The sequence below is a fragment of the Anas acuta genome, chromosome 1 (assembly GCF_963932015.1).
Source record: "Anas acuta chromosome 1, bAnaAcu1.1, whole genome shotgun sequence".
In the NCBI taxonomy this organism is placed as follows: Eukaryota; Metazoa; Chordata; class Aves; order Anseriformes; family Anatidae; genus Anas; species Anas acuta.
Genome location: NC_088979.1, coordinates 17,069,110 through 17,096,193, shown reverse-complemented (window position 1 = coordinate 17,096,193; position 27,084 = coordinate 17,069,110). Strand labels below are relative to the sequence as shown.

The window sequence follows — 27,084 nt, the reverse complement described above, 5'->3', positions numbered from 1 at the left end:
AAGAAGATAATTTTATATTCCTCTGACATTTACTAACCTGGGTTCTTAATATTCTTAGCTGGACTATTCCTTCATTTTCCTCTTCTCGCATTCTCTCTGTAGTAAGTTGCAATCGACCGATCAAATTTATCTTGCCCCTTTTCTGAACTTTAGCGTTTTTTCTGAAAAAGTTGTATTGTATAAAAAATAAGGCAAAAATACATTTTCAGTTAAGGAATTCCTATTAAACTTATATTACAGCAGCAAGGAGTACCATCATATATCAGATATTTATAGGCTATTAGCATTGCAGGAGTGAGATAGCCAGCTGCCATATCAGAATTCAATGCCAACTCCATGAAAAAAAAGGAAAAAACTAACATGAAAATACTATCATTACCAAAAAAAAATCAGCAGCTGAAACTGACAGAGTCCAAAATTGAAAAGTTACCAGCACTATTTTAAAGAATATATTTCCAGAGAAATATATTTCAGTTTAATTATATAAAACTAGGGTTCTTCAAAGGAGATTTTACAACAGAGTTCAGAAAACGGGACCAGCTCATTTATATCACAAGAACCATCTGTATGGCATTTAAAAAAAGAGAAAAACCAGACCATAACAAACATACGAAAAAAACTCCTGGTATTCTTCAGCAGTCACCCCCAAAATTTCTGTGCAGCCTGACTCTTCTGTCATGTGCTTGCATCATTTCCCAAAGCTTGTGATCCTGGCGACATGAACAAACCATCGTGGCCCTGGGCAAAATGGCAAGAAACTAAGCCCCAAGAGCAGCAGATTTGTCACCTCTCTCTCTTTGCACAGATCCAGATGTCCAACTGCTACTGAGTACGAGGACCAGAATCTCAAGTTTCTAGCAAGGAGCTGGTTCTAATTGTAGTTATTGACAATAAAGAGAAGTAAAAATCAATATATAAGAGGCTGTATATATCTATGCTACTGTGTGCTTTGAAGCATTTCAAAGCACCAGTAGAAGAGCACTGCAGTTCTCACTGAAATGAAGACGCTCCTCTCTGATGGAAGTTACACAAAAAAGCCCAGCTTTGGACAGCATAGCAGAATATTATGCAGCCCCCTTTCCTTTAAATTAAAATTCTGCTTTTGGAACTGCGTGTGTTTGGGGGTGTTCTGCTTACATGGTGTTCTTTCCATATGAAATCTCATGGGTTCATTAGTAACAGAAAGGTAGAGCCTCACATTTTGCATCTCTTCCCTAGGTGTTTAAGAAGTTTAACTTCACAGAAATCAGAACCGTACAACCGCTTCTCTGGAGGAGCTGCTGGAAGTCATCTGGTCCAACCACCTATTTTGAAGCATGACTACCACTAAAACTGAAGTGAGGACAGGATAGCAAAGCCTGTGCCTAGCTGAATCTTGAAAACTTCCAAGGATGAAGGTTAAGGTGAATTCCCTTAATCATAACATAGCACATTGTTATTTTCATTTTCAAACATCATCTTACATTAAACTGAACTCCTGGTTCACCGAGAAGAGGGTTCCTTCTGTAAAGTCTTTGGGTGAATTGACTTGAGGTTCATACAATAAAACCTGACGTTTCAGCTTTGGAAATGCTACAAGAGACTACAGAGAAAAAGGGGGGAAAAAAAGAATGAAAATAAAACACCAGACTTTCTAAATGGAAACAGTTACTATTTAAGAACATTGTTCACCACTGTGCAGACTGTAATGGAGGAACCACGTAGCCTTGTTTGGAGCCGCTAGGGGGGCAACAGGGAGATACCAGTTAAACCAGAAAGGGGCCATACTTCAGAAAGAGATTTGGTAAACTGAGTTAGCATAAGTAAAATAACACCAAGTAAAATGCACGAACTCACGGCTACAGAGTACCTTGTAGTATTAAGTCTCATTTACATGATTTCTCATTTTATTTGTGAGCTAAATTGTTAAAAGTCTGATAAAGCAAACACTGAAGTTATTTTTAAGTAACATACAGTTATTGAGTGATAGTGAGTTCCTAGAATTAAACCAGTCCTGCTCCATAAACCACAATCGTAACTGTGTGCTTTACGCAGGATACGGTCAGAAAGGTTTTGCTGTTTCCAAAAGCTTAGATTATGTAACTCTGAGAATAGAGAACATGTTAATATAAAGGCTGTGTGTGCTCAACAGTAGTGCAAAGAGCCAGCATTACAACAGATTAATTAGCAAGGAAGGCGTCCACATTTCAAAGTGTTATCTGATAGCGCTTTAAAAATACTTATCCAGTACTCCAGAGTACAAAGATCAGGAAGAAATCTGTTTCAAGAGAAAGGGAAATACCCATAAAGTCCTCCTAAGTTCTGCATCAGGGAGTTCAGTTGCCAGTTTAAGATTTTCAAAGCTGATCTTCTCTCTGGGTCTTTGGTTCCATGCGAACAGCACAGCTAGCTGAAATGTTGTTACCTCCAAGTCATACTGGCCAACCTCATTCTTAAAAGTTATCTGTGAAGAGAATGGCAATTGTGTTTTACTCCTTTCTGAATAACAAGCTTTCCTGCTCTTATAAACACACAGAACATGCAGTCGTTGAAACTGAAGCAACAAAAACTGGACACTTACAATTCCATTGGACATGAGGTGGTGCCAGTGCAGTTTTCTACCACTGTGATTCTTTTTATAAAACTCTTCAACTTCTGGGATGAGATCTTCTAATTCCGTGGGCAGCGAGACAAATACTTTTTCAGAACTACGGGACCAGGCACCAGCATTTAAAATTTTAATATTCACAGAGTCAGCTGTAAGACAATACTGGGTTAGATGAATCTGCAGGTGTAACAGACGAACAGAATGCATTTTTGTCTACTCTTAATACAATTATGAAGGAGTGAATTTTCAGAAACTAGCAGGGTCCCTAACTATTTAAACATTAACGTTCTCTATTTATGGACCACTGGCTTTCTGCCAGCAACACTGACTGAAACCTCTGCTTTTCTGGCTTGCCTCTGCAAAGCTCCTTATGCACTGATACAGCTTTAAAGCTGATGTTTGTAAGCACTACTTAAGGCTTTTCAGCAGTGACAGGTCCAAACCTGGATGTTCCCCAGCCTCTTTCTCATCAGTGAAATTTAATCTCAGAAACATCATCTGAACTCTTAGCAGCGTGCATCCAGCTCTCCTGCCAGCAGGTAAAGGAAGAGCACAGCATGAAGCACTCATGAAGAATGATGAGGACACGAAAGAAGGAGGTAGTTAAGGCATTCAGCTGGTTGAAACTGATTCAAATTTTGCTTGGAATTCAGCTACAATTAGCTAGGGAGTCTGTATCTGCAAAACTGCTAATAGTGAGAAAACACAGAAACTACCAGAATAATATAGCTCAAGTGTCAACTGTAAGAGAAAGCAGAGCCTACACAGGGTACAGACATTCCAGTCTAGGGGGTAGCAGTGCCCCAAAGACTATGTTCAACCTGCAGTTGATGTAATTTTTAACTCAAGATTCAACAGAATTATTTTTCCACAGGAGAAATTAAAAACAGCAAATCATTTGAAAAACAATACCTGGTAAAGCAAGTTTATTATTTTTGTGCATTTCTTTGAAGGCCTGGTTCAAGTCTTCAGATACTTTGATATCTTGAAACATTCTAGCCAACTTGTTTACATAGTCTGCTGGCATACCTACTTCCTGTACAAACAAACAGAACACTAAACTATGACATAGACAGCTAAGAACAAAAAGCTTCACTTTTAAAATAACAAACTAAAAGAAATGAAAAGCAGTAAAGTACACTGATAGCATCACCTTATTACAACAAGCAGTGATGTAGTATAAAGGTCTTTTTTTTGTATGGACTGCAAGCAGTTACCCCTTACAGGCATATGATGAGTCTTTTAAAGAAATCCAGGTGCTTAAGAACATATGCATGCATCGAGGAATCAGTCAATTAAAGCATGCAAATAATATTCAAGTGTACATAAAGTTTCACAATCAGGCCACCAGTCTCAAATAATTTCCATACCTAAACAACAAGTACACTGCATTTTGCTCATTTGCATATGGAAATTATGAAGATAATCATATGTGAAATATTTTAAAATCTGTCGTTGTCACTATTAGGATCAACATTTCTCTTAGGAAAAAAACTTAAACTGCTTTAATCCCACAAAGTATCAAAATAAAATTCATGCATAAGACCAAAGCGGCCTGTGATTTAAAATACAACTCACCTAAGCAAGAAGGGTATCTCAGTTTAAGAGTGGGAATTAATACAAGCAACAGGAACAACCAAATAAAAGAAAGACATCAGGCTACTTACTCGGAGCCACTCCACCATATTCTCCTCAATTTCACTGTCAGCTGATATATCTAATATCAGGCGGCGTGTTAAGTGAGCTTTGTGATATCGCATGAAAACATCTTTATTCTGTACATATTTAAGTACCAAAAGCTGCCAAGAAAGATTGTAATACACTTATTTGTACTGTCAATTTCAAGTCTTTAAAGGCCCACCTAATGCCTTTGTGGACTAAGAAGTAGAAAAAGGCTACCTGAGATTGCCTCGATAGGACCTATACTATACTGTATCATATCATAGCCATTGTCTACGAATCTTTTATAACATCACACATCTGATTTCTTCAGTTGTCTGCTATCAAGGAACTTCTCTTAAATCAGAGAAGACATTAACAACTGGCATGAAAACCTATCCTGTATTATTTTCTATATTAACATTCATTACCATAACACTAGTTTGATATAGGCAATAATTTAGCGTATTCAATTTTGTGACCTGACAACACAGAGACACGAAACACTGCATGGTTAACAAGTTATAAACACACACACTTCATGATATAAGAACCTACTTTCCCAACTGTTACACTTCACATAGCTTTTTGAAGATCAAGACCTCCACCCACATAAGGAAATAAAACAACTAAATACATTCAAGACTAATCAAGCAGAAGAAAGCAAGAACGTACCACTTCTTTAAGCTTTGCTTCAATTTCTTCAGAGGTTAGTTTTTTGCTTAGTGGTGTTTTTCTTAGCAACATGTCACAGTAATTAGCAAGAAGCTCGGGGCATTTGGATTCCGGCTGTGTTTTCAATCCAACACTAAATAAAAGAACAACATGTCTTCAGACTGAAGAGAATCCTGCTATTCTGGAGTAGTTGCACTGTTAACAAGACAGACCACTCTTTCCTGATCCCCTTGGCAGGGGACTTGGTGGAGAATTCATACCCTTGTTATGCTAATGAAAAATTCAGGCCAACTCCCTTTTCTTCTTGGAAGAATAAATATTGTTTAACATTTTCAGACAGCTTCTACAGCTTGATCACACCAACTGCTTTTAATTTTAGAACTCTGTCTATGACTACATTCAAACTGTAGTTTTAAGCAACTAAGTATTGCACAGCAGTGAGTATTCCAGTAAAGAATCAACAAACGCCACAGTGAAATGTCTCACTCATCTTGCCCATGTGGTGTGATCTCTTGACAAGTCTCAAGAACAACCTCCTGCACTGCATTTCTCAGGAGGCAAAGCCTGACACGCCTAGCACCTAGTAACATGGTCAAACTATGCCAGGAAGAAACAACAGGCTGATGACTGGGAGATTAAAAAAGCTGAAGAAGCAGATGCTACAGTAGCAGACTCTCTAGTAGTAGTAGATAGTAGTAGTAGACAGTTCTTCAAAAGGCCTGCAAGCACAAGGCTGTGCTCTGAACTCGCATCTAGGCTGTTGACTAAAATAGTGCCAGTGACCAATCCTACTCCCGAAGCCAGGTGGCACCATCTGGTTGCCAGTCTCAAACTGTTAGGGCCAGCACTCTGTACAAGGTTCTCTAGGAGAAACAACGGCAGTGAGCAAGATTACAGGTAAGATGCTGTGGGGATGCTCATGAATCCAGTGCTCTTCCTCATTCTCTCACCCTTGCTTATCACCTAGCGTAGATGGCTGTAAAAACTCGTCAGAGAACTCATCCTTTCCAGTTCATGCAGCAGCTTGCAGGCTGATGTCTGCTGCTTAAGACCACCTGCAGTAAAAGCAGATCTCTAATCTTTGTTTATTACAAGGCAGAGCCTTACTTAATCAATGGGTTCTGACATTTTTCTGAATCTTCAAGATTCTGACAACACAAAAAAGCCAACAACTAAATTCTTAAACTGAATTTAATGGCACAAATTAAGCAGAATGGAATTTAATTTAATTAAAACACACTGTGTATGTGGACTACTTGAAGGAGCTTGCAAAGAAGAATACTGGACAGAAGACCATTGCCATCATGGTGGTCTTTAAGAGATCGCTAGGCAGGTTTATTTTTAGCAGTGAAAAGCAGTTTTAATGTGGTATTGATTTGCATATTCCCATGGGAAATTTAAACATTAGCAGAGCCATAAGCTCCTTTGTCTTGCCTACATCTGTGCGAAGTATGCAAAGCAGGAATTCAGTCCTTTGTAAAGGTGTTCCTCCAGTAACAAAAACAGCAAGGCTAGTCCCTGTCCAGGCATACCATCAGTCCAAAAGCAAACAGTGTAAGAACCAGGTCACCTAGGCTTGGTCCTGGGCAAGATACTGCTCTGAGTGTCCCTGCTTGAGCAGGGGTTGGACCAACCGACCTGCAGAGGGCCTTTCTGACCTCAGCCATTCTGTGCTGCTGTGAACACAAACACTGAACAGGTATCTAGCACCTGTGAGCTGGGGGAGGGTGGCTGTTAAATAATTAATTCTCACAGATATAATTTAATTATGCCTTTTCCCCAGGAAAAACAAACTAGGAACTTGTAGGTAAGTTGAATTGATAGCAACTTATCCTGGGAAGAGTAATGCGATCAACTGGAATTAAGAAAAATACAGGCTTTACCCATAACTGTAAAAATGTAGAGAATCATTTCAACTGGTATAACTGTCTTGTGATAAAGCAGACTTACTTTATCTATGGCTCTTAGAGAACTTAGCTCAGCTTGCCATTGAACACATCACTTTGTGCACCACATTAATATTTCATAAATAGAGAATGCACCCAGTTTCTAACAGAATCCTAGCAAAAAAAATAATTAAAAGCACCTCTGAATTTCAAACTGATGTTTCTATTTATTTATTTTCCATTAAGTGCTCTCTAAACTAGAAACTATAAGAAATTATGTCCTAACTAACATCAGAACAATCTGGATCCATGTCTCCTGTTGTCTGGCTTTTCCCAAGTTAAGCGCTTCCTCTTTCAGTCTTCTGCTTTCTTTCACCTGCTGTGCTCCTACTTGTATGCAATGTACAGAAACTGGAAATGTGCACCCTTCATTCACCTTTCAATGCACCCTAATTTCAACATGACTGGACAAATTAGTTTAGAAGTTAACAGAAAGGGAAGCTGGCAGCCCAGCTACATAAGCTTTGTTTCTGCAGTAAATCAGACTACAAACTATACATACGGAAGCCCAAACACAATGTATAGATTCCTACACAGGTGGCACACCATGTGTTAAGTGTTAACATCAACTGACTGACTTCTGCCTCCTCTGGGCTGGGTTTGCAGAGTAGCTGTTGTAAGCATGCTTTTTCCTCTCAAGTGAGGGGTCACATAGGTCAGCTTAATCTTCTACTGGAAGTTGTTTCAACTAACGTGGTTAACCCTGCGCTCAAACCAAAAAGGAGCAGCCGTACAGGTCCTAGTCCCAGCTGGCACCAGAGAAGGCCGTCTAGCTGGCTGCTGGATGGTCACATCTTAACCAGCCACAGTTCTCAAAGATTACAGCCTCAGTTTTCCCCAGGACTTTTACTGAAATTTGGGCAGTTATGTAGCTCAGTTTTTTGGAAGAAATAATCCATGAAAGCGTCATTAAGTTCAACCACTGAAACAACTCATTCTGCTACAAAACAACAGATCCATAATTACAAGAAATAAGGCTCAGTTTAAATCAACTGCTATTCACTGATCTGCCTCCACGTGAGGAGCATCTTAACAGTTTGATAATCAATCTGAAATTCTGTAACACAAAGAATACAAAGCACTTTTAAATACAGCCCTACTTCCTAAGGACATTTAAAAAGAGAAGCCCAGTCTTTAACAACTTAAAAACCTTGACTCACATTAAAATTTATATAACTTACCCCTTTTGCTTCAATGGCAATTCAAGTTTAAATATTGTAGCATCATTCACAACTGCTTTGTATGCCTAAGATAAATAATTAGAGATGATTAGTGTGTTACTCAGTTTCTCTCTTTAGTGTATGAATCATAAAGATTTTATCTCCCTTTTTAAATTACTGCAAAAAACAAATTCGTCTAATTCTTTTATTAGCTCAAAGTTTACAGATTTGATTTTCAATATGAGTTCAAATCCCATGACTCAGTTTTCCATTAATTGATGTTTTACGTTTTCCTCTTTTCTGTTAACGCACTACCTTAAGCAGCAGCTTAGGAAGGGATTGCATGGAATGGGTTGCATATCTGAAGTCATGGGACTACACCCAGGTACAAATTTTAGGTAATTCCTAAACATATCGCTGAGTCAGACATTAACATTTAATTTGCTCAACACAAAGATCATCTTCTGATCTACAACATTACAAAGCTACACACAAATGCATTATTACGCTACAAATTAAAAACTACTCAATTGTCATGTTTCAGTGTTTTAGTGCACATACTTAGCAGAATAAGCAAGGAATTTACCAGAATAAGCAAGGGATTTGAGAGACATAATATGATTTTCAACAATTCTTAAAAAACTGAAAACAAGTGGTTAGTAGAAACACATACCTTATCTCTTGCAGTAAGAAATCTTGGATCATCTTGAAAAGCTTCTTTAACCAACTTACTAAATCGATTAAATAGTGTAAGCAATTGCTCTACGTACTTCTCAGAATCCTAAAGTTAAAGAGGCAAAAATCAAACAAAAAAAAAAAAACAGGCTCCAGAGAAGTTAGTGTGAGCTTATATATAACATTCTGATCTGCAATAACACAGTATCTTCAAGCCTGAGTGATTATGACTGAACATCTTATTTTTATTCCTTGTACTGAAAGGAGTTTTAAAACATGTAAGCCTCACAGATTTTCAGAACAGAGAGACCTATATACGAAAAAAATATAGAGAGAATGCATAAAATTTGTAAATATTGTGTAACAACTTGCCAATGAAAACAGGTTTGTTGCTGCAAATTGCTAATTGCTGCAAATACTTAGGCCTCCTAGACCCAGAAAAATAAAAAAAATAAAATGCTCAGAAAGAATGGTGAAAATGGAAGCTTTTTAAGCTTCCACACTGAACAACCACTCTTAGATCAGTGGTTGAAAGTAAAATCCAAATTTTATCAGAGAGTTAGGACTTAGAGAAAAGTGATTAGGCCTTTTTAATCCTAACATGTAAGTATTCTCTGCAATTAACTTATAACATTTTCTTTACTACAAATTGGATTCATGTTTTAAAGCAACAACTGAAAACGTAAGCAATACAGACATTATTCTAAGGGCATCACAAATTTTCATAGAGTGAAAGATTTATGATTAAACAAAAAATCTTAAACAATTATTTCAGTTCACATTTGTGTATCTTAAAATTAGGGCAGTTAACTTTTTTTTTCATTCATTTTAAAACAACACACTTACAGTAGTAATAGTTTCAGCAGCTGCTACCATATCTGCAAGTCCAGCACTAACAATATGTTCTTCCAAGTCTTTCAACATGGGCTCTATCCCATTTGGAACTTTATCCATCAGTGAAAACATTAAATGCAACTCTGAAAGATACAAATACTGATAAAGCCACCAGTCAAAGACCTGTTAAAAAAAAAAATAAACAGACAACAAAACCAAAACACAAGTGTGCTGCTTGGGATTATCTCAAGTGAGACACTGAATACGTAAGGAACAGATAATCCAATTCATCCCTTAGAAGGAAAAATGCTTTGAAGACTGTATTAGTTCTGAACCCACAAGGATATTCTTCTGAAGGCAAAAAAGAAATATCTATTGTCACGTAATAACTTGCTTACACATGTAAGATCACAAACATGAATAAAACCCCCTGACCTCAATGGCAATTTAGATCAAATCCAGGCTCTCAGTGTAACTTGCCTTAAAATCCCTGGCAAAAATGGATCTCTTTCAGTCAGTAGCCTACAAGAGTCTGCGTAAGAAATCATATGGTCTCAGCATTTCTCTTTCAAAATTAAAGCCAAACAAAGCTCTCTCTATGCGTCTTCCAATATCATTTTCAATGTTTTAAATACAAGCATGCCAAATTCTAAAATAACTGGAACTGATCAAGGCAAGTAGCACTTTTTCCTTTATTTTTCCCCAAAGAATTTAGTTCTTACAGTTACCATTTCAAGAAGTTAAAAAAAAAACAAACACAGTGTATTTGTCTACTTCTTGTGAAGTTGTTTTTTAAAATTACTAGAAAAGAGGACTGAACTATCAATAATCCCTTCACAAAGCTGGCCACAAAGAATCACTTGGGCTAAGACCAGCAGATCAATTTAGAGAGACCACAGAGGTTTCGTGAAAAAAAAAAAAGTGGGTGGGATATTAAAGGGTATGATGCCTGTTCATGCAAGATAGTGATGGCATGAATAATCCCCCAAAAAATAAAAAATAAAATTCAGTGGTCTCTCCTAATAAGCAGTGGCAGAAGAATATTTCAGTCTTCAAAGACTGATTTCCAAGTTAAAAAAAAAGAAAAAGAAATGAACATTTCAATGAAATGTCTATCAGAATGCAACTGAAAGGTAAAGAAATCCATATTGTAGTTGTTGGGGACATTTAAACAAGCTCTATTTTCATTTTTCATTCACAGAAGACAAGTTTGCTTTTCATTTGTTATGAAGTATTTCAAGAATAAAATGTAGGCCTCCCTCCCCAGTACTGTAAGTAAACAAGAATTCATGAAGCTGATTCTGAAGAGCGTTTGCAAGTCATGGCATCTTTGGTAGTTTTTATGTGGAGAACATTATGCCTTCCTTCCTTTTCAGGGCACGTAAATATTAAATACTTAATGTAACTGGGTATTTTACAGCAGTGCACAGCTCATAGCATTAAAAATAACAGCCCTTTTATGTCAGATACTGTTCAATAAAAAAAAAAAATGAAGAAGCTGTTGGGGGCAATTAATGTCAGAGAGAGTCATGAGTAAGTGTAGTACAGCAGAGGATACTGTCAGATGTATATATTTCTACGTATAGCTCTGGTCTTTAAATCTTTAATCATCTGCACCTGCATCCTTCACTAAAGCTTTTTTAACAGTGTAACATAGGCCCAGGAAAGAAAAGATTTGAAAGAGATGCTTGAGTTCTTGTACACCAAATAAAAACAGAAGTATTTTGCAACCCAGCAATATCAAGAGGTAGAGGCAGCCACAAAGAATCAGAGTACAGTATTAATACTTCACCAAATTTCTAAAGGAAAGATGCTCTGGGTGCTACAGACAAGATCTTCTGCATCTCTGCATTTAAAAAAACCTCCTGTATTCTTCCAGAGGCTGTAACCTATACTCGTATAAGTTTGGTGGCTTTCTAGATTTAGCTTTGGACTACTGCCAGAAATCATGCTGCTACACAAACAGATCACTATAACATACTTTTGAGGGCAAATATTTCTAGCTTTAGAAGTATTTCCTACACTATTTTAAGTTATAAAATCCAGTTTTCACATTTGCATAGAAGCAAAAACTGCATATAGATATTAATTAATAATCACTGTCTGCAGGATACTGAGCCTTCAAAAAAAGTAATCACCCTCTGATTTCAACTTGATTTATGACATTTTAGTTATTTATCTAGTTTGGTGTATCATATAGGACCACCACACAACTTTTAAACACTAACTTCTTGATTTCTGGCAGCAGAAGAGCCTTTTGGAAACTTTAGCAAGGCATACAGAGCTAACTTTCAGAATTCACAGTCACATACTGGTTATCAAACCAAATGAACAATTTGTAGAGATTTGGTTCATGAACCTATTGGTCCTGCACCAGATGATGAGCAATAAACTGAAACATCTCTTAAAATATCTCTTATCTTTTTTGGGGGAGGGTGGCGGGGGCAGGAGCAGCCAGAGAGGGAACAACATGACAGTATGAACTACTCAAAAAATGGCACACATGCAAAATTTATCACAGTAAAATCAACATGAGGAAAATAAGCTGTCAGAAAAATAAGGAAAATAATAAGAAATGCTAAATAAATAAAAAGAATAATATAATATTACTTTCATTCAAACAATAAGAGAGCTATTCAGTCATTCAAGTCAGGGTACAGTACATACAGATGTCAGAAATGATGTTAAAAAAACACTAACCAATCACGATAATTTTGTGGGATAAAAGTTACATACATGAAGTAACATTTTACCTACAAAACACTGCCGCTATCTATTAAAAGCAGTGATTTGATAAATCTGCCAACAAATCTATTTTTATACAGTCGACGGTGAGTTCATCCTGCACTGTTCTTGAAGCTTCACTTACTTTCTGTTTCATTTCGTTTGATCATGCCTTGGCATTCAGCTAAAATAGTCTCTTTAAAAGATGTCACCAGGGCATTGACGCAGCACTCCATTAGCTGAAACGTATTAAACACAGAATTAGCTCATTTAGCCATCTGAACTCCAAAGTCTGAGCTTTTCAAGTTTGTTGTGACACAAAATCTGTTCTCAACATGTATATTGTATAAAATAATTAATAAAAATAAGAATTGATTCACAGAAATAAGTGTAGTTTGAAGAAAAATTCATACATTAAACCGTATCTCCTTAAAACATGTAGGCTAGTAAATGTGGTAAACCCTCTTCCAAACCAGGAGCCAGCTCAACATTTCTATCACCTTTTTCCTCTCAAGGGAGCCATCACTTCTGGAACACCAACTACCCTACTTAGTTTCCAAGTATACATCCAAGAGCTAAGAATAGTTCTCATTCCAGCATACCATATTCGGACCAGCTTGGTTGGCTTAAACGAGACACTACAGCCAGATCTAGCACAGAAACTGTTTGTACATGTCCAGACCATTTCTCTTTTGTCAGCCTCTTCATACAGGTTACAATTTATAGCTATGCAAATTGAGTGATTTACAACTTAACACAAGACATAAAATAAATTTTGATCAACTGCAGTAAGTTCAGATTTAAAGGGTACTTATTTAAAATAACCTATTTCCTGAACTGATTCCAACATAGACAATTATGAGCTATTCACTGCAGTTAAATCTTTCTCCTGAGTCTGAACTGTGTAAAATATTGCTCAGCTGGGGGGAAAGAGAGCAGGACAGGAACATACTAAATGGCCGTATTTCAGCCTAAGAGGAAATCTAGAACAGATTTAATGAAACTTTCATTTTTCTTTCTGATTGCAATGAACAGTAACACTTTCAGGTGCTCTAAATGAGCATGGAGAAACTGTTCACCTACTACATCGGTGCACTTATTTTCAACCTCATCCACTGTTAAGCATAGGGGGAAAAAAACTGACTCAAAATGAAAGAGTAAAAATCAACTTAAATGAAAATCTGCCCTTCCATCTGAACTTTAATCTAGGTTTACTACTAAAATACCTGTAGAAATTGTAAATTGCCAGATTAGAAAGCAACATAGGTTTTTGCAAGGAAAAAATATAACAGATGATTAAAAAAAGATCAACAGTTTCTTAATTTATTGCTACCAAGTACACTAACATACACACAAAAAAATCAACTCACATATAATAACTATATATAAATATAAAATACAGCATTTTTTCTATGCTATACTTACTGCTTCCACAGAGTTACATTCACGCCTTGTTTCTAAATATCGTAGTGCTCTTTTCTCTTCTTCCTTGAGTTTAGCATCTGCCTGTGCAAAAGTAGAACAGCAATCATTTTAAGCACTAACATTTCCAGAACAAATTTACAACAGAATTTTTACTTACATATTTCATATAATTCTGTACACCATTTTGTTGTAAATAAGAAGGAGCCTGTGTTCTATAAAATCTCTCTGTTGAATCCAAATATGCCTTTTCAAAGTTATCCCGATAAATCTGAAGTTTATCTTCAGGATTAGAACAAAGGTTAACTGCAAAGAGAAAGTCCAAACTTAATTCTTGGAAATCTATGTGGCCAATAATAAGCAAATCTCTCTCATTAAAATAAGTTCTGTATTTCAAGATGCCACTGAACAATTTGAAATATCCTACAAATGCACATTGAATCTAAGGTAATCAGCTGCTCAATCTTTGTTGCAATTAGATTTAGATTACCTGTAGAGAACTAGAAAACAGTGTATACTTATCTCCATTTTTTCAGACATTCTAAGATTATAACCAGAAAAATACACATACAGCTGCAAAGTTGAAAAGCTAAAAAAATAAATAAAACAACAAAGCTCAACATAATGCCTAATGAAGCAAAAACTTCTCTACCTCATTGAACAAACAGCTTTTATTAGACAATGTTCTTAAGAGTCTCCATGTCTTCGTTTTAAACATTTTTTTCTGTATTAGGATTTTTTCCTATTTTAAAAAAATTAGGAGTGGAGACAGCAGGGTTACTCCTAACCAGCACCTTGAGCAAAAAAAGTTTCCGCCTTCCTCTCAACTGTTATGGAAATAAATAAATCAATAAAATAAAACAAGCCCTTAAACGGAATAAGCTTTAAAACATTTAGAATTTAGAATACCTATACATTTAGAATTCTAAATATTTAGAATATCTATAAAGTCATCTGAGAAAGTATTAGTCACATGTTTACTTCAACAGGCTGCAGTGAAAAATGCTTTGAAAAAAAAAAAATGCAGACAATGGTGAAACGTCATAGAAGTTTCTGATATACCAACCTACATTTTACAAACAAGACAAAAACTGGGAGTCTTAGATGCAGCCTGCAGATGCAGTATTTCTTTTTCAAACTGTCAGAAAAATCTCAAATGGTATGGAAAATAGCACAGACTTGAGGTTATTGCTGCAAACTTAAAAGATCAAAACGTTTGCTCCTTGAAAATACCAATTTTGCAGAAACCAATTCATAGCAAAATCACTTAGAAGTTATAGATACTTGGAACAGAATTTAGTTGGTACCACATAACAACATCTTCAGTACAAAATGAGATAATCATTCCAAAATTACCAACAGATCTGTCAACTTCTATGATGAAAATTCATTTCCTTGGGTAAGGAGGCAAGAGAGATCAGCTTGTGCGAGACATACCATATGATTCTCGAACTCCAATTACAAGTTGAGAGTCAAAAGCTTCTCCTAGTCTTTCAGCATGAACTAGCTTCATTGCACTGTCCTGAAGTCTATTTTTTATATTTGAAAATATGGATTCATTCCACGTATCTAGCATGAGCTGCATATCAGGAAGGAAAAAAAAAAATTCCATCAGAAAGGTATACACAGACCTAAGTTTATACAAAAAAAAAATAATACAAGAGAGCAGAAACAGAAATCAAAAAGGTTGTAATGTAGCTTGCAGGTTATATACCTATTTTAGAACTTGCTCTTGGCTTGTTATAGAAGTAATATGCTATTTATATTTTAAGCTTACTTTATGAAATGGGGCAAGTGGAGAAGCAAAGATCATTTGATTCAGATATTAACTTCTAGCATTCTGTATTGCTTCTGTATTCCTTCTACAGCTCTCATTAATTAGCCAAGTACCACTTCCAGCAATAGTATGTGTCAGGAGTTGTAGTACCAGGGGGTACTTCTGAGACAAACAGTTCATCATTTGGCAGGCTCAGTATTAAGCCAAAACTCAAATAACACAACAGTTACATAAAGAAAAATCAGTTTTTGGATTTCACTTCCCTAACACAAAAGTTCAATACGCAGAGCAAAGCATATTCATCAGGTATCACCATGTACCTTCAAACATGGCAGTAACTACCATGCATGCACCCTAAGCACACCACTTATCAGTCCATGCTGGCAGTGGAAAGCAGCTGGAATTGTAAAATTTACCAGTTCAAATTCTGACTCATGATTGTGAACAAACTTACAAAAAACAAGTTTCAGAAAAGATGACACAGCAACACAACAAAGTTAATGGTAAGACTGCATAGTCTTTCACTGTTGCTTTGTACTTTAGATTTTAACACAAGAAGCATCTGATAAAAGCCAGATATCCTTCTGAGAGTTCATTTTACCTGTCTTTATTCTAAGTTTCTCCACAACTGTTTGGCAATTTCAGCTGAATTTCCATTTCTAATGTTAAAGTCATGTGTATTGGAAGGGAATTGTTCAAAACGTTGCAATGTTCTCTAAAGCAAACCTTTATTTGATTCCTCAATTACTTTTCGATAATTTTAACATTATCAATATGCACATTATGTTTGCACTGTACAATTACAGAATGGGTTTATGAGAGCTGCAATGTGTAACAAATGGAGAAGAAAACAGAGGGAACGTTAACCAACCTCAGATACACATCATAGATTTCTCATGGTCAAGCGGCTTTTAGATATTATAGACAGGGAATAATTTAATGCAGATATCTGATGAAAATAAACAGATAATTTTGGGTGATTATATGGAGAACTTCCCAAGCATAGGAAAAGTTTTCACAGTAGGTGAGTTTGTAATTGCCCCTCCACTAGGACTGAAGTTACAATTTTAAGTAAATAAAAAACAACAACCACTCAAAAAAAAAAAAAAAAACGCTTTAATCATCTGAACAGAACTGTTTATAGCCAAAGCAAAACTAGAAAGTGAAATTGCCATGGAGAGAAAAAAAAAAAAGGTGCAATTTGTTCTGACCCTCACACTGAAGCAAAATGATACATCATATTATATGGTTGGTGCATTTTCATCTTTAGACACACAATATCTTCTGTACTATTACCATAGGCAGAACAGTGCACAACAGAACTCCTTAATACCTCTCACTTACCTTTCGAACAATACTGTCTTCTACATTTGACTTCTTGTTGCTGCCCTGCTTGCCCATTAAAGTAATCTCTAATTGACAAAATGGCTTGGGCAAAATATCACACTGGGTGAAGAACTTGCGCCACTCCACTATATATGCTTTTAGTAAAGCTGTATCATCTTGATGGCTCAGCACTCTCTGGAGGAGGGGGAAGAAGAGGAGGTATTTTATAAACAAATTTCTGCATGAAAAACAGATTAACTTTATACTGGAAATATTTTCCCACATAAAATACAAATACATGGATATATCAGAATAAGAATGTCTACATATTTAAGTGCCATTTACTTTAGAGCAGTGGTCATCAACCTGTGGCATGTGGACCTTTCCTAAATGGAAAAGAAAGGTACCAGCAAAGAAGTTGTTAACATGTTAACATGAATAATTTTTTTAAGCAAGTCAAGAAGCTTAAAATCTTTGGTCTTAGAGGCTTGCACTGGTACAACTATACCTACAAAAAGTACACGCCTGTAAGGATTGTTACATTATATATAGTGGGAAAGTTTAATTTAATGCATCTACTTACCTTTGATTAGGCCCAGGTAGGTAGTTAACATGTATATTTTAGCAATGCTTGGGAACTACAACCACTATCGTAATGCCTAAAAAGATGCCCCTAAACCAGCAGCCAACACAGACCACATTGAAGGCCCCAGTTCAGCACAGCATTTATGCATGTATGCACGATAGAGCTTAAAAGTAAATAAAAATCAACATATATATGCCTGCTTATATACAGGCCTGAGATACAAGAACTGTATCTTCCTTTGAAGAAAGCCGTAGCATTGTAAATTTCTTCACTAGAGAAAGATTGTAATGGTTCATTTTCTCCTTTGCAAATCTTTGTCATGGAATTTTATTCATTTATTTTTTTGAATCTCACAAGAGATTACTTCCAAATCCCTTATTACATGGAACATCTATTACTATACATTTTTAAAAACAAAAGTTGCCTTTTGAATCTATTGATGACTATTTGCAGAGAGTCCATAAAACTGGACAGCGAATCTTGCTGAGCCAACAGAACAGATGTTTCTAATATGCCATACATATGACATTTAAAAACCATTAATGAATGTCAGCAAAGCACTGAAGTTAGACAAAAAGTACTTCCCAGACAGTAATTTCTTATAGAAAACTTTGCCTCAAGTAATTTTCAAGAGGAAGAATACTACATAAGTATCGTTGGGTTAACAAAAATAATGCTTAAAAGAAGAAAGTCATTGCTTGCCCCAGTTTCAAGAACTGTGAGAAAACAATGAGACAAAGCAAATGCTCAAGGCTAAGTCTTCTGTTTGTCAATAGAAGTTTACAGGGTAATTACAATCTCTAGAATATCAACATTTCAAACAAAAAGCAATGCATTTCAATCCAAAGAAAGTCAGAACCATTTGGTTATTTTTTCTAATAATACGAATACAAGTTATGAAACGTTAACAACTTACTGCTTGTGCTTGTTTAATAAAATCAAGGATGTCTTCCTTCAGAGCCTGATGGATTTTTGCTGGACCTTTGTCATCCCACAAGCAAACGGCATGTACATCTCTAGAAAACAATTTATTCATCTTTTAGTAGCAACTACGCAAAGTTTAATAAATTATGGCTGTTTCAGCCTCATATAAGTACTTCTAAGAAAACAATACATACTTTATTTATCATTGTCCAACAATATGTGAGTAGATCACAGTGACACATGCAAGAAAACATGTTTGGAGAAGAGACTGAAACTTTAAGGAAGTATGGGAAAGCAGTAACAGCAACCTGGCTAGGAAAATACTATGGTCAAGAAGGAGATTTAAAGAATATGCAGAAGCCAAATTTGTCTTCACCACCTTTTCCGTAATCCTTGCTGCATTACGGACAGTTTTTTAAAGCTTTTGTTTAACAATGATGGAAATCACTTGCCAACAGAAGTACTGCAACTCAGCCTGTGTTACTCTAAAATACCCTAAGACACAGCCTTCACTCAAACTTTCACAATCCAAGCATCACAAAATCCTTCTGCAAAGGAAACCAGCCTTCCAGGTGAGAAACCTAAGGTCCAGGCATCAGTGAACTTAAAAAGTTTTAAATAGTTTAATAAGATCACTTAAACATTTCACAATCGTGGGAACATTTTGAAGTGCAGCTCTACTGCAGAAAAGCTACCAAAGAGCAACACAATGCTAAATTATATTAATGAGTTTTAATCAATATTCAAATAAATTCCTGAGTTTCTCAGGTGACAGGCCAGCAAGTGTAACTTAATTCCTATTTCCTTTCCACGTTAAAGGCTAAACAAAGCAAGTCACACTCCTACCTATAACATCATATTTAGTGTAGACTATCAAGGTTTTTTTTGTTTTGGTTTGGTTTTTTGTTTTGTTTTTTTTTGGCTCATTATGTTCCCCTGTTTTTTCTTCCTCCTTTCAATAATAAGGCCAAGTCTTTGCAGGAAAGCAACTACAGAATCTACAGGTATGGCTTTGTTCCTTCTAATTCAGTTATTTCAATACAAAAGCAACTTTTTTAGTTTAACTGAAAAGACAAAACCTGCAAGATAGAAAGTTCCTTTTACACAGAACAAAGGTGCTGGCCAAGGATTTACAGAGGTCTAGCTAACTTAAGAGGCTTATGTAAGTTTCATGGGCAGAAAAGATGTTACTGTATTCAGAATGCCACCATTTTCCGGCAGAAGTTAAAAAGCACTGCTGGAAGATAATACACAAAGAGCAGGTAGAAGACACCTACAGCTTTCAAATTGTTATTACAAAGTTTAACAAAAAGCACTGTCCAAAAACAGAAACTTGGGAGAGTGGGATACTTTCCCTTGATATACTTAAATTAAAGGTAATTAAGTTCAGTTCAACAATTCAGCTACGAGCAAAATAATATTTAGAAAATTTCAACACCAATGCAGAATTATCGAACTAGTTATTAAAAAAAAATGAAGGCAATGACTCAGGACTGAATTCGTAACTTAACTACACCACATTTCTGGCAACTACTGCAGCAGTGATATCATAAGATATTAAAATTCATTACATGATAAACTACCTTTCTGTTTGGTTGGCAGAAAAGTGTGACAGGTGCAATCAGATGGCTCTAAAGGGAATTACTGCACTGTGATTCAAAAAGAGCAACAAGACTGCATTTCAAACTAAACTTTTGTGAATGATTTTAACAATCAGAGAAAGAAACTGCAGATTTAAGCTGCAACTGTATTTAAGAGAAAATAACTCCATGTCGAGACAAAGATGATTTTAGGTAAACTTTTGATAAGTATGTTGTAACTCACTTCCATATTATGTTGACAAAGGTGACATAATGTATTTTAAGGAAAAAAAAAGCAGCACCTAACAGGAAGTAACTTCAGGCTTTTTGGAAGGAGGAAAACAGCAGTGTTTTTATCCTGAGAGAGGGATCTCTACCTCTTAGGTTTTTAGAAAGTACAATAATGCAAACAATGTCTGAAAAATGTTCTATGTATTACTCTTAAGGTAAGCAATTATTCAGCTTAAACCAGTTAATCTGCATTACCCTTTTACTTCAGTAGCATTCTAGTTACTTGAGAAGAAAACCATTTAAATCAGAACAATTTAACATTCAAACTGCCTTTAAATGAAATTTCTGCCGAAGTAGTAATCAACATTGTGTCTCTAACAAAAGCTTTGTGGGCAGGTAGAAAACTCGTTTACTATGATCAGATGAAGTCAAAGCTCTGCTGTTCTTTCTCCACTTTATTTGCAAAGATCTCAGTCCCAGTAAAACACTACTTCTGTGCATTTACTGTGAAGTAGGCACACTTGGTGAAACCCAACAAACTAGTAGGATAAGTAGTACCATAACAGTATTTCTATTGCACAGGAAAACACAAGATGCCAAAAAATTACTTACGAAAACAGATCAAACCATTGCTGCTTTGTGACAGACTCCTGACGAAGAAGTTTCAGAACGATAGGGCGCATGAAATCCCATTTGTCTTCAAATTGAAGCGAACCTTTATTCTAAAAGGAACAAAAAAAAATGTGTTGTAAGTAAAATAGCTTATTATTTAGAGTGATCTTTAAGGATTGCAGTTTCTGTGGATAACATAAAAACACCTTCTCAGAGGTGTCTCATATTACCCGGCATTTCAGCAACAGCACCATAGCCGAATCAAGTTTTTACAAAAAATATTATTCTAAAGAGTGACAAAGCTATTACTTGTTTCTTAGAGAATCTGGTAGCCAACTTCTTCCTTCACTCACTGCATTAGTACAGTGCAACAGGTTCCAGCAAATGTTCTCCACCTGTTAATGGAGCTATACACGGACAACACGAATGATACTCCATCAGCTGAACTGCTCCAGCCAAGACACACACGGCAACAGACAGGAGGCAGGGCTGCAAACCTCTTCTGAATAGGTTACCACGACCAAGATGGCAGCTAGGAGCCAGGTGTAACCCCTGTGGATGCTGCCATGTACCTTTAGCTCCACGTGTGCTTGACATGAGCAGCGAGGAGAGGAAGGACGCAGAGTAACACAGGAGCAGTTGTATCACAGACTGCCTTCCTGCGGGCTAACTGGCCATCAGCAACTCCACAGCCAAGGTTACAGTTGGTGCAGTTAAGAAGGATTCACACTGTTCCCAAAAATCTAATCCAAGGAGATTTTTTTCAAGCTCGCTGTACAAATGAAGAGGAAAGTTAAAGAAACCAAGTGCTCCCATATTTTTCTGATTAGGCTGACTTCCATTATTAAACAAAACCAAACCAAACCACTTTAAGAGAGAAACAACTTTTACTCTTGTAATCCTATTTGCTTGCAGTTCCACATTTTAAAAAGAAAAATCTGCAATTAAAGAAACAGTTGAATGGAAGTTGTGGCGGAACGACTATTGGTTATCTCCAGCATTATGTTCCAATACACTGTTTACTTCTGAACAGCTCATTGTCGTGGCTAGTAATGCAAATTTGATACAATTCACTTCAACTACAGCAAATAACACAGTCTAACTACTTGAAATTCTGACAAGTGCACTGTTCTGCCACCAGCATCTCTTCAGATAAATAAGCAGAGCAGCATGCCATGTTCTCTAAAACACCTTCTTCTGATTAGTTTGTACATGGAAACTTACAAACTCATTTGTTATTTAATATTCAGAATAAGCACAGTTTGGAACCTGTATCCCCTGCTGCTCTTACGTCTCAGCTTTAAGTTATAAAGATGCAACAGGCATCGCAGGGACTATTTTTATAGCAACAGCACCGGGAGACCTCACAGCATTATCAAATCGTTGTGGTAGGCACTGAGTATGGGCCTCATGGAAGCAGCCCCTGTCCAAGGAAGTTCAGAATGTTTTCATCATGTAAGAAAATATTTTGAATTGCTTGTCAAATTCAGAGAAAGGGACTTTTGCTTGTTATCTTCCCCTGTAAAATAATAATAATAATTTGAATGCCGCATCTTTGAAAATCCTCAAATACATTCTTCCCCCAAACAGGCCTGGCTTTACAATTACTTCCCAAACTTTGATGACTTTCTCACATCTCTTCTGTTCCTGTGAAAATGATTAGCCTCTACTTGCAGACGTTTCTGTTCCCAGTCCCTCTTTGCAGGATAATGAACTTGAAAGACTAGCTGCTGAGTTAGAAGTTCCAGCAAAAGCATTACAAGGTAAGTAAAACCAATGTCTTTAAAAGTTTTCCTTTGGAGTGAAACTTCAGAGTAGATCTCCTAAGTTTTCTGGTAAAGGCGAGATGCCTGTTCTGCAATTCAGCCCTTTGCTGAACACAGATGAAGATAAAAATAAATAAAAATGAATGCTCCATCTTTGTGAGTAAGCCTTGTTTCACTGTAAAACACAGAGGAAGTAAAATAGTATTTGCAAGTAGTAGTGTTTATGCAACTGACATCGTGATTTCCCGGTACATGCTAAGAAGCACACAAACTCCACTTCAGTTGTAAAAACCACACGCCCAGTTGCAACAAACATGCACCTAATTAAAAAGAATTTCCTAAATAAAGCTTGGCAGAAAACACAACAAAGGAAGTTTAGAACTTTGTTTCCTATACCTAAGACTTTTTTTTACACTTCCTCCTCTATTCCTAAATTAAGCAGATGAGGGAACGTGATTATTGGGATTAAAAATCCCACTCAGCTAAACTACTCTTTAATCTCAATTAACAATTCAGCATTTTGCAGATGGAGTCACACTTTTGTGACCGCTCATCTCATGCTCTTGTACTGAAGCTACAACAAGAAAGGGTGCACAACACAGCGTACTGTGCATCGGTCACATTCAATAACCCTGCCCCTCTTAGCACATAAGAATAATTCAAAAACAGTTTTACAGTAGAAGATGTCAAACAGTGGTAATTCTTTGTTGTTACCGAAGTCATATAGCCACCAGTGACCCAGACAAAACGAAGGACCTGTTCCCACTTCCTTGAGCACCTGTGCACCCCGCTGACTTCTGACTGGTATTTCCTGGAGATTTTTCTTTCTCAGCTCATTTCCTCAAAACGCAGCTATAAGGGAAGGTAAGCAGGAAGGTAAGTCACACCTCCGACTAGAGTTACTGCACTTACCACGTCTCCTCTGACAACATGGATTAGGCTTGATGGCCATACCCCGGCTAAGTAACCACCCTAGGAGTTTAAAATTTAACACTTTGGAAAATAACTGCACTTATGAAATACTCTGTTTCAAAAGTCACTTTACTAGATGTGCTCAGAGATTTAAAGTTCCATTTTAACACTAAACTTCATTTGAAATGCGTACTGCTTGGCTATTATATTGAAATATATGCTAGAGCTTTCCTTTCTTCTACAAACACCTAAACACACTATTTTACGCTATCACACAGAAAACCTCCCAGCCTATGTTGGTGGATATTATGTAGAATTAGTACAAGAACGCAATCTGAATTGTTGCACTAACAGTTTTCCTGATTTGGGTACTACCACATAACATGAAATTCTTCTCCATCGCTACAAGCAAGTTTCAGAGAAGCACAGCAGAAGCAGGCACATAATACGGTACAAAAGCCTCAGTAAATGTGGAATTCAACGGGAACTAGACTAGAAATCAGAGGAGCAAGGCTCTGCTCCCAGACCTCCCTGCTGTTGCCCCTCTGTACTTTGAAGTGTCCGCTCGGCCATTCAGCAGCACTCTTTACCGTGTATTCTCAACATTTTAGGTGCACAGAACTGCAGTCCTGATCTGTCAGATGCTTGAAACAACACTGAAAAAGCAACATCCTCTATTATAAAGCACATTTCAATAACATCTTTGCTTTTACTACCGAACTGTTTTCAGACAATGAAAGGCTAGTTCACAGACGTATGAAGTGGGAAATATGAGCTCCTAGACTGCAATAAGCATGAAGATTCACAATCTGATTGATCTCTCCCCCCCAGCAGCTCTAAAAATCAGTATAATGATAGTAGAGAAGTTGCTACACAAAGCAGAAAAGTAGCCACATGGAATGTTCTGCTGTGTAACTAACCAACGTGCAACATTCATGAGCTTCTTAAAGCTACTCTAATTAGAAATAAGCAGGAAGAAACTGATGAACCTAAAATACGAATCTGGATATATTTCCTTTAAGCTGAAGAATTAAAAAAAATTCAGATGTTGCCAGCTGTAAGTGACAGAGGCATAAGATCCAAAAATACAGCAAATGGAAGGGTAAATCGTGGTTCTTGTTTCACTTAAATCCACAGAGCATCTGCTACTTCCCTTGCTGCTTCCTCCTAATACCAGGCTCAAACTGCAATTCATCCTGCATGCATGGAGTCTTGCACTTGCTGCCACCTCCAACAGCTCCAGTAAGCTCTACAAGAGTGTCAAGACCTGCTAGCATGGATACAGCTTCAGGTTTTCTTTGTGCTGCGATAAACTGTGCTGCTTTCTATTCCAGGAGCTGCAGAAAATCTCGTGTACCTTCATGTCTGGAGAGAACTGGCTTACAAGATCTTGCCACCAACAAAGTGAACAGGTTACAAATCCAACACATTCCCTGAAACAAAGTACCCCATGCTGAAAGTACCAGCCTCACACCCAGTTTAAGAGAAAAGACTTCTATGGTACTCATGAGCCACCTGCAAAAAAAAAACAAAAAAACCAAACCTCAACAGTGCTACAGGTTGGTACAAACTAGCTTACCAGGCAATGCCCAGCTCTTCCTGAGTGCTTTACTAGTCTGGTCACATTACAATTCCCTGCATGGCATCAGTTCGCATTGGTCACTCTTAATTCTGCATTTGAAGAAGGCTCTTTCAGAACATGCTTCTCACCAAAAAACTGTTTACATTGCACAGTTATGACAACTGGATTAGTTAAGTTTCAGTGATGCCCTTTAAAGTGATGAGCAGCAGTCCCATTTTGATTCTGCTAGGATCCATTAGTAGAGTAAGAAACGAGCATTTCACTTCATTTTCTCAGCTGTGGAGAAGGTCAAGAGACGATGGGGGAAAACCAGAGAAAATTCTTTGTTCCTGTTTATCCTAGCAAAAACAAGACCCACTTAAACCTGACTTGGATTTGATTGCATGGGCTTTTTGGGAAAAAAATACAGAAAAAAAAATACAGATTTTAACACCTTTCCTTTCTTACTCAAGGATTTTTCCTGTACAGGGGACATTGCTTTTTTTGCCCTGAACATGAAAGCAGAAGTACATCTCCAAACCTCCATCAGTACAAGGCACTGCCAATCGACAGCGACCTGGGACTGACAGCTTGCTTCTCTGAGAGCACTCCGAGAATCAGAAGTGGGGAACAGAAGATCTTCTCTAGCTCCAATTTTCCTACTGGTTTAGTATGTCATTATAAACAAAGTCAAATCACTGAACAAAATTCCCTTTTGTAACACAGGACTCATAGATTATTGTCTTTAGGAAACTAAGATATATTGCTTAAAAAAACCCACAGTGTCAAAAAGGCCTGCTCTAAGTACATACGTAGCATTTTTTCCTGAAACTCACTGTGCATACATACAACTTGTTGTCAATTTAAAATGCTCATGGTTTAAAAGCCAATTGAAAAGACATCACTAAGCCAACAACGAGGCTTCAGACCAGAAAGAGCCATCTCACAAAATCAACGCCTTTGACTATTTTCACTTACTGTACACCTATTTTTCTTTCAAAACAGCTGAAGTGGAATGCTGACAAATCTCACAGGCCTGTTTCTTCTGTCTGCTATGGGCTACACAACCAGGTCTCCTCAAAGCACACAGCAGCCTTTCCAGAGATCCTTAGATGCACTGCAAAGTGAAGGACTGAAACAATAACTAGTAGACAAACCGAGTTTGTTCACTCTAAAATCATCCTCTTCCACAAAAAAAAAAATCACTTTATGCCTCAAGAGTTCTGGGTGAAACTTGAAGTTTTTCCTCCAGGAGTCTTGAATTTTTTATTTCATGTTTTTATTTGAGCCTTATTTCCTTTAAAATCTAGCTACCCACTTAGGCAAAAAGAAAGGAATCAATGATAATTCATTTTAGGTGCACTTAAATTTCAATAAAATTATTATTTTATAGGTATTTTCAGGCAGTTAAACCTTTCTGTTTCGGACACCAAGCAGAAAGAAGGCTATCAATTATTCCTCATTTTCTCACTGAGCATCTCCGAGCAGTACAACCAGCACTCTGAGGGCAAACCTATACATCCAAAATAGGTCAGGTTGCTCAAACGCGGGCAGCACGTCTTCAGAATAGTATTTAAGTATCGCACAGAGTGCTGGACACATGAACTTCACATTTATGTGTATTTTACACTGCTAACTGATGGAAGGAGCCTCTTTGGGGCCTTCCACCCAAAGCAGCCTGGCATTCCTGAAGCGTATGCTGGCGGCTCCGGGAGCAGTTGTCCGAGGTAGGCCCGCTGCGTGCTGCCATGGCCTCTGGGGCCACACGCGTGCCACAAGGCTCAGGACGGGCAGTCCCGGGCTCCGACACCGGCCTGCGACGGCGAAAACTTGCGTTAAAACTTGGGGCAGCTCGGGGGGGCTGACGCCTGTCACCCAGCGCCAACGCCTGCCTCCAGGAGCCAAGCTGCTGAACGTAACCGGGAGGCCTCGCGGAGTTTTCCTTTGCGGAAAAAAACACGGTTAGGAAATAATACTACTAATAATAAATACAAAAAAAAGGAGAACGCGGTGGCAACCCAGCACCTGCTCCCCGCGGAAGGCCTTTTCCCAACTCTTTTGTTCAGCTCGCCCTCCGCACGCCCGGGCTCCCCCAAACGAACAAAGGGGCCGACCCCAAGCCCCCGC

The 27,084-nt window shown here is 37.3% G+C and overlaps 1 protein-coding gene across 1 annotated transcript in view; it reads right to left on the bottom strand.

The window, feature by feature from the left end:
• CUL5 (cullin 5) overlaps positions 1 to 27,084 on the bottom strand; it is a 32,959-nt gene that overhangs the window by 5,293 nt on the left and 582 nt on the right. The window contains exons 2-18 of the mRNA XM_068670388.1: positions 20,719 to 20,828; positions 18,288 to 18,387; positions 16,804 to 16,980; positions 15,120 to 15,261; positions 13,843 to 13,988; positions 13,686 to 13,766; positions 12,406 to 12,499; positions 9,549 to 9,679; positions 8,701 to 8,808; positions 8,049 to 8,113; positions 4,922 to 5,054; positions 4,255 to 4,386; positions 3,500 to 3,623; positions 2,561 to 2,736; positions 2,282 to 2,443; positions 1,464 to 1,582; positions 38 to 161 (exon numbers count right to left, since the gene is read on the bottom strand). Of these exons, the coding sequence (XP_068526489.1) occupies positions 38 to 161; positions 1,464 to 1,582; positions 2,282 to 2,443; positions 2,561 to 2,736; positions 3,500 to 3,623; positions 4,255 to 4,386; positions 4,922 to 5,054; positions 8,049 to 8,113; positions 8,701 to 8,808; positions 9,549 to 9,679; positions 12,406 to 12,499; positions 13,686 to 13,766; positions 13,843 to 13,988; positions 15,120 to 15,261; positions 16,804 to 16,980; positions 18,288 to 18,387; positions 20,719 to 20,828 (2,124 nt within the window). The remainder of the gene's footprint in view (positions 1 to 37; positions 162 to 1,463; positions 1,583 to 2,281; positions 2,444 to 2,560; positions 2,737 to 3,499; positions 3,624 to 4,254; positions 4,387 to 4,921; positions 5,055 to 8,048; positions 8,114 to 8,700; positions 8,809 to 9,548; positions 9,680 to 12,405; positions 12,500 to 13,685; positions 13,767 to 13,842; positions 13,989 to 15,119; positions 15,262 to 16,803; positions 16,981 to 18,287; positions 18,388 to 20,718; positions 20,829 to 27,084) is intronic.